The sequence below is a fragment of the Calypte anna genome, chromosome 2 (assembly GCF_003957555.1).
Source record: "Calypte anna isolate BGI_N300 chromosome 2, bCalAnn1_v1.p, whole genome shotgun sequence".
Taxonomy (NCBI): domain Eukaryota; kingdom Metazoa; phylum Chordata; class Aves; order Apodiformes; family Trochilidae; genus Calypte; species Calypte anna.
The window spans coordinates 121,888,040-121,902,978 of NC_044245.1; the positions used below are offsets into that span (position 1 = coordinate 121,888,040).

At 36.6% G+C, this 14,939-nt stretch overlaps 1 protein-coding gene across 1 annotated transcript in view; it reads left to right on the forward strand.

Moving 5' to 3' along the window:
- PKIA (cAMP-dependent protein kinase inhibitor alpha) overlaps positions 1–13,495 on the forward strand; it is a 43,682-nt gene extending 30,187 nt beyond the window's left edge. Inside the window, exons 2-3 of the mRNA XM_030445536.1 lie at positions 7,307–7,484; positions 10,973–13,495. Coding sequence (XP_030301396.1) covers positions 7,334–7,484; positions 10,973–11,052 — 231 coding nt within the window. The 5' untranslated portion in view covers positions 7,307–7,333 and the 3' untranslated portion in view covers positions 11,053–13,495. The remainder of the gene's footprint in view (positions 1–7,306; positions 7,485–10,972) is intronic.
- The last annotated feature ends 1,444 nt before the right edge of the window (positions 13,496–14,939 follow it).

Below are 14,939 nucleotides of genomic sequence, written 5' to 3' on the forward strand. Positions count from 1 at the left end.
GGACCACATTTTCCACATTCCTTTTACTGCTGATGTATTTGCAGTAGCCCTTCTTGTTCTCTTTTACATCCTTTGCTAAATTTACTTCTAAGAGATCTATGTTCCTATAGATCTCCCAAGTGACCAGTCCCTTTTTCCACATGATACGAACTTCTTTTTTCCACGTGACTTTTTTCGCAGCTTCTTTCTCAGCTGTGCAGGTCTCTTGCCTTCTTCCCTGCTCTACTCTATTTTTACTCAGTGGAATGTGCCTCTCTTGAACTTAGAGGTAATGATTTTTTAATATTAACTAGCTCTCTTGGGCCCCTCTGCCTTCTAGAGTCTTAACCCATGGGATTCCTCCAGATCTTTGAAGAGGACAAAGTTAGCCCTCCTGAAGTCCAGGATTGAAATCCTACTTATTCCTCTGCTTCTTCCTTCGTTGATACTAAACTCTACCATGTCATGATCACTGTCACCAAGGCTGCTTTTATGTTGCCATGCAGAACCCCCAGTGACAGGGTTTTTCCCCAAAGGCTGAAACCAGTCCTTATGAACAAGACATTGTATTTGTTCAGGATTGTGTTAACCCTGCTCCTTGCACCACACCACTCTAAGCAAATAAACTGCAGCACTGCATTACCTGGCCTCATTCTTCCACAAGCCTATAGCATCAGCCTTCTCACACTTCAGATGAATGTGGGGATGCACAGCAGGGCTGTCAGGTACATGTCACGTGAGGAGCTTCACAGCTCCCATTTTGCTTGAGGTCATCATCCATCTTCTTTGTTTTGAGATGCTATAGCAATGGATTTAGTTGTACGTAGAGAGTATCAGAGCATCCTGAAGAGTGATGCTTTAAACCCCTCCTTCCTTTCAGAAGCCAAGATGTCCATTCAACAACTGCAAGTAAAAAAGTCACACAGCAATAGATTCCTCTTCTGAAACATGTTTAGTATTTTCTTTATATTTAGTTGTGACTGGCAATGGTAGGTGGCAGCTCACCCTCTCCCATTCCCTAATGGAGTCCTCATATTGATACTTAAATGTTGTGATTTGTTTCCTGTAAGGGGTGTTAATTTCAAAATATCAAAACATTTGTTGTTTATAATTATTTTCAAAAAACCTCTATAGTTGTCTGTGAGAGTCAGAACTTCTGTACTTTATCTTTCCACAGAACCAAGGTCTCTGTAGTATTGCTTCATTGCTTATGTTTGCATTTGGGGGGTTTTTTTGTTTGTTGGGTTTTTTTGTTTGTTTGTTTTGGGTTGGGTTTTTTTTTTTTTAATTATTATCTGCTGCTGTCATTTCATTGCAAATTTTTATCATATAGTGGAAGATAAAACTGAACTTGTGAGCTCAAATTAAGTGGTAGATGAGAGAACAAATCCTTATGGATATAGGCATCATGAAATTTGCCTGAGCAAAAACAAAATAAGAATTTAACTATTTGGCTTTTAGTGCTGTATATCTTGTTAGGTAAAACATAACTTAGGTAATACAGAGCAGAAGGAAAATCTATTAACTTTCTTAGTATAGATCTCTTTGTGAGCTGAAGGATATCCAACTTCATAGTGCTTTTTTTTTTTTTGTACAGATTAAAAACGGCTTGCTAATTTTTTTTCTGACTTAAAAAATAATAAATTTCAGGTGGCCCTTTTCATCTGTTTCACTGTTTAATCAGTTAATTGCTCACTGACTTCCGCTAGGATCTTGTTATTGTTAGAAGTACAACATATACTATGTCCACAGTAAATATGCAGACTATCAAAAAGGTAAGTGACCTGTTCTATGTTACTGTTTGATAGAGGTAGTCATTTCAGAAACAGACAAGACAGACAAAACTATGCTAGAGATTTTCCAAGTGCAGATTAAAATACTGTCCAGCTTGCTAGCTGGCATGGGCATTGATATTTCCTTTAAGTGGCTTTCAAGAGTTAATGATATTTTCTGGCTCATCTGTGTCTGTGAAAAAGTAATACTACTGTATAGCACAACAGTTATAATTTCTTGTGGAAGAAGTATAATTTTCTTAAATTATTCCTCTGTTTCTCTTACCAACATATCAGACCATGAATGAGGTGGGAATCTAGATGCAGTTTGCTGTGGAATAGAGCTATCTCCTCACTGGAAAGAGCCCTGTCTCTAAGCTAAGGCTAGATTTGGAACTAAAATTTCTTTTAAAAGCATAATTATACACCTTCTCTCAAACAGACATGCTAATAAATGACAAGTTCTCTTTTTTTTATTGTTCCCTTATGAAAGCTGAATATAGATAATTATATTTAAATGATGTGCTGATCGTGATACAACATTTAGCAGCCAAAGCCTGGGAGATTTTTATTTGAAAATCTCTTATTCAATGCCATCATTAAGCATACATGGAGAAAGAGGGGGAGTAAAAATTGAAGGATCATATCTCTTAGTCTTACACTGCAGGTCTGCCAAGAAAATGGCAGCTCTCTTGTGCGAGCCAGCAAGATGCTAAATCCCATAGACAAGTCATGTGTCGAATGCCTGTTCTTTTTTTGTCTTCCTTTAAAATGATAATAAATACCAATTAGTGAAGGTATTTTAAGTGTGTTTGGCCTTCTTTTAGATAGCTAGGCCCTTAAATTCAACAACCTTTGGTACTTCTAGACCATAAACTGTAAACACAGTTTTTTAATTCACATTGGTATGCCACATAGTTTCTGTGCTTTCACTTCCAAACTCTTGAGAGCAATGGCACTGTGTATTGCTTGGTTTCCCTGAATGGTTATAGGATGCAGAAAAAATAAGGATTTCACTTGTGAAGCCAGATGTTTAGGTTTTTATAAGGTTTTTTTTCTTTCAATAAAATCAAAGTACATAGAAGAAGGAAAACAATCATAGAAATTTGACAGTTACCATCAGAAACTTTAGAGATATGATTTTCTATATAGAGCATGAAAATGGAAATTTTACCACAGAAAATGGATTGTGGAAAACAAGGGATATTCTGAAAATTTTCTGAAAACATGAATACTGATTAAAAGAGATGGGGAACTACTGGGAAGGGTCTAGTGGAGGGCAACAAAGATGACTGGCAAATTATAGCATTTCTCTTATGACTAAGGGCTTAGAGAACTGGGACTCTAACCTGGAGAAGAGAAGGCTGAAGGGAGATCATCTTAATGTCTACAAGTATCTAAGGAGTGGAAGTAAGGAAGATGGAGCCAGACCTTTTTCAGGAATTCCCTGTCACAGGATGAAGGGCACTGGGCATAACCTGGAACATCAGAAATTCCATTGAAACATAAGAAAAAACTTTTTTTACTATGAGGGTGACAAGGCACTGGAACAGGGTGCCCAGAGATGATGTGGGGTCCCCTTCTCTGAGATATTTGAAGCCCACCTGGGTGCAGTCCTGTGTAATGTGCTCTAAGTGATCCTGCTCTAGTTGGGAGAGTTGGACAAGGTGATCTCTAGGGACCCCTTCCAACTCATAATTCTGTGATTTCCTTCTCCTTCTGCATTCTTTGGATACTAGTTCTACTTCTTATGATGCTTACCAGTGAAACTTCTTCATTTGTATAGGACATAGGCCTTTTGGAGGTGTAGCAGTGTATGTTACCCAGGGTATTGATTAATAATATAGAAATGTCTTGTTACTTGGCTGAAATCCAAGACAGCAACTAGGCCTATCAACCTTTTTCATCCTCCACCATTCTTTAAGTCCTTTCAGCTAATTTTAAACACAGCTTTGGGAGGAAGGAATTGTGAGGACAAAGAGAAAAGTCTAGGGTACCCACAGTTCTAGAAATTTTATGGAACCAAAAACCTGAGGAAAGAAATGATGCCATCCCAGGGCTGTATTGCAAGCTATAACCCATTATCAAGTAAAGTAACACTTTGTGGGAGGAAAGACAAAGCACAGCTGAGGGAGACATGAAATAAGGTAGTATCTTATCACTTACCTAGGAATTCAGTCCTGTGACAGCAATTTTCATCAGTTTTTATGCTCACAAAACTGCTTTCTTTAATTTGCTGGTTCAGTTGGCAGAAGCAGTGAGGTTTGCAGCCTTCTTGTTTCAGTTCAGTTGTACTTAACAGAGTACTGTTTTCACTACTTAAAAAAAAACCAACACTTAATTTAGTAGAACTTGTGGAACTGCAACCTCAGGATTGAATGCAGGAATATCTGTAAATGCAATTAGTAAGAAATTCAAGTTACATTTCACAGAAGTGGTAGCAAATTCCACTTTCCATAGAGATGAAGAAAAAAAGGTTTTTTTGAGTGAATGGTAATTCCTTAAGCACTGGTACAATGAATAGTTACAGACTGCTGGGCGTTGAGCCATTCATTGGAAGGAGAGCTCTTGGGTGATGTCAGTGAAGTTCCATATTTATGCAGTAATGTCTAAAGATAATGCCAATTCAAAACAGAATGGTGTTTGACATTTTGGAGAAGACACAGACAGGAAAACTTGGAAGTGTTAATAAATGTATGTTTGGTAACATTCTTTTTTGATCATAATGTTGTTAGTAATGCCATATTGAGCCTATTGAAATATGAGCATCTTGAAAATGAACTTTGAAATAAAGTTCTCCACAAGCAGGCTTTTCTATGACTTGATAGCTAGTTTCATTGCTAAATAAAATAAGCTTGAGATTTCCCTCATTGCTTTCAATGTTTTAGGGAATGTTTTGTGAAGATTATAATCTTACAGAAGAGTCTTTTGTGGAATGCAGTTTGTACAATTTAGGGAATTGCTCATGGAGTATGGTACTGCTCCATTTTGCCAGCCTTACAGCCCTGTAGCTTGTTCCACCTCAGTCAGTCTTATTTGCTTGTACTGCTCCTGATGCACTGATCAGCAGCTTCCAAAGTAGCAAACTAATATTCTTCTTTTTGGTTTTCTTTGTTTGATTTTATTTTCTGTGCTAAAATGAAATTAATGTCTTGGTGGGAGTGATAACTATGACTTTGGGCTGGTGCTACACTGTTGACAAAATCCAAGCCTGTAGGTTGATTACTTTTCAGGTTTTCCACATCCTTTTCTACAGACCAGTTGCAATAAGTTGTTTCACTTCAAATATCTTTTAACCTTTCTGGATGATATTCTTGCAGTGAACAGGTCAGATAAGTAAAACTTGTGTTGTTGTCTTACTTTATCACAGCTGACCTCAACTGTTCCCCTTCACCTTTACAAGTTATATGCTTCATTACTACATAGCTGATCTATTTGGCATCGAGATGTCTTTACAATGGGCAAAGAACAAATAGTAGACTTCTCTTTTGGCTCAGTATTTTTCAGTGTTTCAAGAAGAGGGCACTTAATGGGAAGAAATTCACATGCTCGTTAAACATTTTTTAATTGAGAGGGACTCCAGTATTTTATGTGTTAGGCAGACTTTGCTGACCTCTCTCGTTCCCTAGGTGTTTGTTTTGGGGCTTGTTTTTTTTGAGTTGGTTTGTTTGGGTTTTCTTTTGGTTTGATTTAGTTCCAGTGGTGTCATTTTGGGGGTTTTGTGGTTTTTGTTTTAGTTTGGTTTTTCTTTCGTTTGGGGCCTTTTTGTTTGTTTGGGTTTTTTTAAACAGTTTCCTGTTTCATAGTGGTTCTTCCTACCAGTAAAATTATCCTGTCAGCCATTCAACATTTGCCATGGGACACCAAAGCTTGGTAGCAATGAAATGCTTTTTAAGTCAGTCAGACTTGCAATGATATTTGATATAATTATATTTAGACTAAATAAAATATGGTGTAGAACCCTTCTTGTCTTCACAGACACAGCAAACTCACACCACGAACTGAAGGTTCGAAGGTGAGGGATAGAATGATGATAAAGAATGTCCAGGTTTTGTGAAGTTATTCAGAGTTGAGGGTGAGGAAGTGTTGTCTTTACATACCTATTTTTAAAATTAAAGATGTATCTAAAAATGAGGGGTTCTTATTTAAAGCAAGAAAGCTGAATCTTTTACTGCTGTTAGTGTTTGTGATGACTTCAAGGATTTCTTCAGTGACCAGAAACAGCAGTAGGAACTGAGTAGTAAGAATCCTATGAAATTGTGTAGTTTCAGCTACTGCAGTAGCTAAAGTTTCTCACTGTATGCAGCTGTGCAGTGTTGCTTTTATGACTATGTTCTCTCTCTGCAATCATAGAAATACTGCTTAGAAGAGAAAGAAGTGTACAGCTGTGGGAGTGCTGTTTTTATGTAGTGGTTCTTTCCTTTGGAGTACTGCTCTAGCAGTCCCTGAGTCCCCTACTACATCCAAACTTGAAATGTGAGGAAAGCTCCAGCTGAAGCATGGTAGCCTAGATTTTTGTGAAAACCTTGGAGTACAAACTGGACTACAGTAAAAGCAGAGTGATCAGCAAGAGAAAGTGCCTTCCCCACCCCTCTCCCTGAGCTCTGGTTACAATTCCATAACTTGTGGAGACCAAAAAAAAAAAAAAAAATCCCAGCATGTTAGGTTTATAGCAGATAACACCAGCAGGGATGCAAATCTTTCTCTTACTAAAAGTTGAGAGAAAAGTTTGCTTGTATCTTTGACACATCTTATTTTAATTCACATCATCACAATGTTCCATAAGAGCACGAGAAATAATTGAGTTTGAAATAAAGATTCTGAGTTTATATCTAGCTTATAGAGCATAGCTTTCCAATCTCTGCATCATAGTTTAGGTCTTCAGCTTGCTCTATTCATATGTCTCCACTCATTTCAGTGACTTTAAGTAGTGCATTCACTTTGGTGTAGCTACCACACCAAAATAAATTGAGCCTGAAGAGGTCTGTATACAATGCCCAAGACTATCATACTAACAGAGAGGAAAAGTACCCAAAACATATGGATGAGCCTATGGATGAGCCCTGTGTTCTGCATGCAAAAGTGTTATCGATTTCTACTTTCTTGCTCCTTACACTCTGCATTTTTTGCAGAAAAGAACTTTCTTCCACCCCCTACCTACCTCCTACTTCCCAGCTAATATTAAAAGCAGAGACAGCTCTGTAAAGAAATTATGTTGCTGAGGTCATTGGTTTTTTAAAATACTCACTAGCACTTTATGCAGTATGAAAAATGAAGTTGTTTAAGATACTGTTGAATACAGATTGCATAAAACTCACACACTTTGTTGTTGGGGTTTTTAGTTTGTTTAGGGTTTTTTTGTTTTTTGTTTTTGCATTGTATTGCTTCTTTTCCTAATTTATCCAAATATTGAGAATGGGACATATTCTTTTGCTGCTTACTGTATAGAAAATCTACTCTACAATGAGAACTCTCCAGTTCTTCTATTTCCATGCCATAATGTAATCTGTTTTTCTATTGTTCTAAGTGTTGTTCTTTTTCTTTCTCCCATCCAGGTACTGCTATGTGGATATTTGTTAGCAATGACTGATGTGGAATCTACATATGCAGACTTTATTGCTTCAGGAAGAACAGGTAGAAGAAATGCATTACATGACATACTTGTGTCCTCTCCAGGTGGGAACTCTAGTGAATTAGCCTTAAAGTTATCAGAGCTTGACATAAACAAATCAGGTAAGTACATTTTAGTCTTTTATTAACTTTATTTAAAAATAAATAAATAAATAAAAATTGGTACTCAAAACATAGTTTATGTGCATGTATTCTGGTAATGGAAGATCAGTGGTTGTTTCCTGTAATAAGAAGCACAGATTTCATAAATAGGAAGTATGATTATTTGCAGCAACAACATGCTACTGAAAAAAAGAAAGGTCATTCTGAAGTGAGTGCCTAGTGGCATAGTCCCTGTCAGGATAAATTTTATTGAAAATCAAAAATAAGGGAGAAAATATGGAAAATTTCATGAAAACCCAACTCTTCATAATATGCTTTAATGGAAGATTTTTGGTTTGAAGCCTGTAGGAGAAGCCATGTGTCTGCTTGAAAGGTTATTGTGGAGGTTAACTGTGTGTTAAGCTGCCAGAGGACAGGGCAATAGCAATTCATTGTTGTTTGTTTTACTTGGATCTTTTTTCTGAGTAAATGCTCTTTCTTCTGCTCACACTTCATCCTTTTTTTAGGGTGATAAGCACTAATGCAATCCTAAATCGTACGTCACGTCCAATATTACCAAAAATTTTAGCTGGTTGTGTACCTTCAATTGAGAGAAAGGGGGGCCAGTGTATGGTGAAGGGCCTTACATTAAATAAAAATAGTATTATGGCTGTGTAATTATTTTTATGTTACAAAGATGGAGGTCGATAAACAGATCTTACAGATACTTGAAAGCCCTTTTCTCATTTTAGAAAAGAGATCTTGAGCTTATTTTGGTAACAGCTGAAGAAAACAAATGCAGCAAAGAACAAATTGTTGTTAAGTAGCTGCCCTGTTTGTGCACATACTTTTTTCAGAGACAGCAGCATGTGGCAGTCTCAACATTGGACAACGAAATATGGGTGGGAAGTGGTTGTAGTGCTGTTTTGAGAGGAGGGTTCTTATTTTTTTTTTTAGCTTTCAGACTAATGTACATCCTAAGTTAGTCCTTCGGCAGTTACCAGTTTGGAGTCTATAGCTTCTAGATGCATGCAATTCTAGCTGGGCAGGGCCTTTATTTTTTTTATTCAATTTAAAAAGGAAAGCTCTATTAGTGTGTGTGTGTAGGTGTATCTATTTATTTTAATGTGTGAATATGTAGAAAATGTTGGAAAAATATAAAGTAGGTGGCATTTAAAATGTGTAATGCCAACCTTTCTTATTGCTTCAATTTTCTTCAGTATCAAATTTACACTTATCAAAATTATCTTTGATCTGGTTCATTTAGAAGAAAGAACCAATCCCTATTTTTAAGGTAAGGTGTTGGACTGTAAGTGATCGTAAGCCCAAACTGTGTTCTTTTGTGAGCTATAAAAAGGATGTGACTTTTTGCCTTTAATACATGTTGGTAAGCATTTTCTACATGCAGATAGCTCTATAATGCTGAGAATGGTTTAGATAACAGTTAGCAAAATTTTTAATGCATAATTCAGGAGTCAAATTTTTCTTGGATACCTGGGGTAACTTAGTCATTGCAGAAAAGCATACAGAGTTGGTCATAAAATTTATCTATGTAGTAGATACGCAAAAATCCCTGCATAGTTTTTCAGGAGGCTGTGTAGTTTGAATCACATACAATGAAAACATATTTTAATTTTGTATTATTGGTACACTTAGGTTCCAGATGAAAGCGTCCAAACCACAAATGCTGGGAAATGCACTGTATTATCATTCACATGAGTATTAGTGTATTATTCCATCATGTATTTCCAAACAAAAGTGAGCTTAGAAAATCTTTTGTGTCCCAAATTCCAGTTTAGAATATACTAGTGGTTTTGGGATACATATATAGAATCACAAGACCAAGACCTTTAAGATCATAGGATCCAGCTGTTAACCCAGCAGTACTAAGTCCACCACTAAACCATGTCCCTAAGCACCACGTCTGCATATCTTTAAATACCTCTGGGGATGGTGACTCTACCACTTCCCTGGGCAGCCTGTTCTGGTGCCTGACAACCCTTTTGGTGAAGAAATTTTTCCTAATATTCAATCTAAGCCTGCCCTGGCACAACTTGAGGTCATTTCCTCTTGTTCAATAGCTTGTAACTTGGGAGAAAAGGCTGACACCCACCTCCCTACCACCTTCTTTCAGGTAGTTGTAGAGAGCAATAATGTCTTGTTCAGCCTCTTTTTCTCCTATCTAAACAATTCCAGATCCCTCAGCTGCTTCTTCTAAAACTTGTGCTCTAGAGACTTCACCAGCTTTGTTGCCCTTCTCTGGGTTTGCTCAAACACAGAAAAAGTGCCCAGAACTTCCACCCTGTGCTCCTGAAGGCTGCCTGCAGCTCAGATGTTCCTAGAGCAGATGCAGCACACCTGGCAGGATTAAGAGGAAAAAACACATTTGGGGGTTATGCCTTATTTCTTTCAGGGTGAATTTCAAACACTTTATGCTGAGTACTGTCTAATACAGACCAATACAGATATCAAGTTTACATTTGCTTTTCTTTAATTCTTCTTTTATTCTTATAACAGCAATATGCATTACCTTGCAAAAGTTCAAGTGCATTGGCTTTCAAATGTATGGTGTAATGGCAGAATAGGATAATGCAGACTGAAAAAAAATAAGCTACCTGAGCCTATTTAGTACATTTACTTTGAAAAACCATCAAGATTTCTTTCCTATAAAGAACAGGAACAGCTTTGGACTGCACTAGGCAGTGAGGGCATGTTGAAAGACCACATTATTGATACCTCAAGTGCTGGTTAGTTCCCTCATTGATCAGTCAATGACATATAATCAAAATTTTACTGCATAATTAGGTATAGTACATATAATTAGTGTATAATTCTCACCCTTCAAAACAACTGTTCCAGTATTTGTTCATAATAAGCTATCAACCTGCTATTATCTATGGAATGGGTGTATACACCCAAGTTCAAAATACAGGTTCCACATACTCTGTGGCAATACATTTTGTCTAAATATAATAAAGGCAACACTGTACATCTGATAAATAGAAAACAGTTCATTATTCAGAATATTAATTATTCAGGACCCTTGCAAGATACAAGAGACAAATTATGTCTTAACATTATTCCTTATCATGTATGCATAGCTAATTAGCCCAGTGTTTGGGGACTTCTCTCCTACTTGCACTTAACTTTCAGCTGTCTGAACGTGCATGGTAAACTGTTCAAATTGGGTATAATTGAGATTTTTTTTGTCGTATAATCACAGTATCATAGTGAAGAAATTGTCAAAAATGCCCTACTATTTTTGTTGAATTCTGAATTTCTAGCTACTTTAAGTCTATACTTAAAATGATAGTAGGAGTTGCAGCTAGTAATTTGTGCTTGAGGGTGTTTCACAAGGTGCTGTCTTAGCAGCACAAAGTTTCATATTTAATGCAAAGTTCAGTTTCAGTTTCTTTTTACTTTGTTTATAAGACTGATGGGTGAACAGCTGGGGTTTTGGGAGCAAGATCCCATAAGGTGGATCACTTGTCCTTTCTTGTGTGTTATAGAAGGAGAAGGAGATGCACAACGAAATCCAAGTGAGCAAACCGGAGAGGCCCAAGGGGAGGCAGCAAAGCAAGAAAGCTGACATTCGACTTTGACCGACTGGAACAGCTGCTGGATGATTTTTAGTCTACAAGAGCATGCTGGAACAAATTTGTTTCCATGAGCAAGCTGGTGGAAAAGAAAGTGCATGTGTCTTCACTGCTGGAACCCACTCAACACAATAAAAATGGGGGTGCAAGCTGTGGCAGAAGACAGAATATTCTCTACCTCTGTCATTAGCAATGGTTGAACATGTATTGATTTTTTGGGATAGTGTCATCAGATGGATCCCTTCATAAATGACTACTTGTTGGGAACACTTTTAGAAAGTAGAACAGGTAAATCTTGTAGCAATTGGCCTTTGAAAAGTTAGAGGATCCCATTGTATATCTTAAGCAAAGGCTTGTGTGATCCTCAGTGTTTAAAATTCTCTGGCCAAAGTGTTCACCCGTTAAAAGAACTGTAAAGAAAGCACTGTTTTTAGAACCTTGCGTCTGTTTTACAGCTGTTATTTACAATGTTTTTTGTATTGTACAACTTAAATGCTCCACACTGCCCCTTCTCAACTGCTTATGAAGAATATTTCTGTTACTGTGAATTTTTCTACCACGCGTTTTGAAAGGGCTGGGTTTTTGCATAATGTGGTGATGTGCACATGATAGATTTAAAACGTCAACTGCTAAATTGATTATGCCTAAACCTAAATTACTCAGCAACACTCTAATTTGTTACTAGATGAGCCTTCAAAACGATTTGTTAATGTGAATACTTCAGTGTGTTTGGTGTTGTTGGTACAGTTTTGCCACTTGCTTGTAGTTAGTTGCATATCAGAGACTCAAGCTGAACCTTTATGTTATTCTTCCCCATTTTTCTAATTTTACTCTCAATTTCTTAATCCTTCTCGGAGATACTTTTTTTTAAAAAATGTTAGTCCAAGTATTTTATTGTTATGGTAGTTTTAAGAATACATTTATAACCTTATATAGGTTAAAAGTCAAAAATTTCATGGTGCTAGAGATTTTCCTGGTTCACATTGTTAAAGATGGGCCTTGTTTACACACGGGATAATAACTGGCATAGGTTATTGCCAATTATGTATTCTGGAATGAGTTTTAGATTGCAGGGTAGTCCAACTAGTGGATTGTGGGCTGGATCCATCTAGGGAGACTATTACTTCTTTTCCTTTGCCTAGGTTGATTGGGCTGTTGTGTTTGCAGAGGCAGTAGCTTGTTACTGATGTGCCAGGTACAGCCAAGTGCTAGAAGCTAGTACAGCAGCCTGTTGGCTGGGATGTGGAGAGTGAAGTGAGAGACTTGGCACCTAGCACTCAAAAGACTAGATTTTTACCATTTCAACTATTCCATAATGACAGCCCAAACCAGACATTCATTGAAATACCAGGATACGTTGGCCATCCAAGGGATTACTTAAAATATCATCAAATTAATGGCCTATTCTGTAGTAGCTATGCTGACTGAATTCCTTCCCCATCCCACCACAATAGAGAAGGCTGCACATGAGGCTTAATACTGAAAAATGGGGCAGCCACAACCTCTGTGTGAATAAGGTGAGTAGAGTGACTGAGTAGTAAACCGTGGCAATCACATAAGCACCAATCACAATCAGAAGATTTGTTTTCTTTTATTAACAGGAGGTGATATCACTTTATATATAGTATATATATTATATATATTTTTGTGTTGTTGTTGGTTTCAAATGTTATGCACTTTTTAATGTTTGTAAACTTTTACTAATGAATAGTGTGATTGCTTCCTGAATATATTAATCATCAGTTAAGAAAACATCTTTGTGGCCACAGTTGTTTGTTTCTACCATGTGTATCATAGTACTTGTCACCTGAAACTCTTTTGTGAGATGTGTGAAGGAAAAAAAACACACTTCTGATCAGTATTATGAGCTCATTTATTAGTGTTAATAAAAAACAAGCCAGCAGTATGCTTGTGGCTCATTAGTGTAATATTAATTCTCACCTCTTTCTGTTTGGAAGCTGAATGCCTCGCTGTCTTATTTGCTGTCAGATGCCCAATCTTCTTGGTAACAGTAGTCCATTTGCTTTTAAATACTATTTGAAAATACAAATAACCTTTAACTAGTTATTTATTCATTTGTTTCACTTGGTGTTCCTTTCAAAGTTAATACATAATTATTGATCTTTTTAAATTATTTTTCCCTTGCATCAAGTCTTCAAGTTGAACTGGTTGCCCCTTTGACATGTACTAGTTACTGTCAATCTAGCACAAACATTGGAAAGAAATAAGGTTTTTATAGTGTTATAGTGTTACTTTATTGATGATCAATGAAAAATCATCAATAGAATGTCATGGAAAAAGGCAATAGTGGAATAAGTAACTACAGTACATTAAAGTGTTTGGCTTTCCTTATTTTGCATCAGTGCTTTTCTTTATTTCAGTACCTCTTCCTTTTTAATTCTTCTGTGTTGTGAAATAAAAATAATTTCAGCCTTTCTTCTTTATTTTGTACCTATTTCTTTATCCTCTTGTTTTCCTTTGGTTTTAAAACACTTATGGAGGCCTATGCTTGTTTTTGATGAAAAATATTTTTGTGATGAAAAATAGCACTGTTAATTTTAGTAAAGGGCTGTTTATGTTCCTTATCCCCCTAGAAGTCTGTGAGTACTTGCTCTCTCACTTGAACTGTGATGAGTCTCTTTCTGTAACATCTATAAGCAGGCCTCAATATGTAAACATGTGGTCACTCTGTGCCAAATGACATCCCTATTATCTTGGGTACTATTATTACCCAAGCAATTACTAAAGAGCTATGTTAAGTAGAGTCACACCTTTATTTCTGTTTAATTGCATCATATAACAGGGACAATGATGCCAGAATCGGACTTTAACCGAGTTATTTTTCCCCTTTCTAGTTACCTTTTTCAGTAAGCCAGCAACTCTGGCATATGTTCCAGTATCTTTATTTTTTTCTTATCTTTTAACATATCTTTATGTTAGGTAAAGTGTTTACACATATATTTAATCTGGGATTATGTCAGAAAATCTCTCCAAAAGCTATGTAGACTCAAGAAATTTAGACCTGGACTATCATCTTGATAAAATACTGCTTAATCATTTGGTGTTGGTTGGGTTTTGTGGTGTGGATTTTTGTTTGCTTTACTGTCTAGCTGTAGGTTTTCAGTGATTCCTTCACCTTGCTAGCCCCATAACTTCAAAATATAGTCTCTACTCACATTCTCATTTCCTACAATACAGTCTCTGACTGTATTTGTAGGCATTGTATTTTCAGGATTTACATTTTCCCATTTACTTGGAAAATGGAGACTATAGAATTAGAATTAGACAGCTATTGGCTTTTTATTCTGCTTATCATTAATGTTGCCCATGTGCTTCAGAAAACTTCTATTAAAAGATAGCAGCAAGGATGGACAGGTTACATCAAACTATCATTTTAAAACAAAAAGTTCACCACAACCTTCCATGCAACAGTTATTAAATAAATATGAAAAAAGTCAATATATGTGCCACTCATCCCTGCTATTTCTTGCAGTGGGTTTTTTCCCATAATTTTAAAATGGGAAAAACTAAGTTCCAGTATAAGTGACAAGTCCTGAGGAGTTAACTTCATTATCCATTTGCATGAAATCTCTCTGATGTCCAGGAGGGAAGAACCACTCAAGTGGTTAAACTGTAACCTTAGCTAAATGCTGAAGAATTCCTGGTGTGCTTAATGTTTATACATGGACAATGATTTTTTTGAGAGGAAAGAACAGAGAGCTGGTCTTGAAACTGAACACAGTAATATAACCACAAATTTGATCAAGTTTGCCTTACCTCAGCAGTATTCCTGTGTTAAACTGCTGGGTTTTTGCCCTGAAATTTCTTAGCTTTGCTCTGTCTTTCTACCTGGCTGATTTATTTTCTGTTCTGTGCTTCC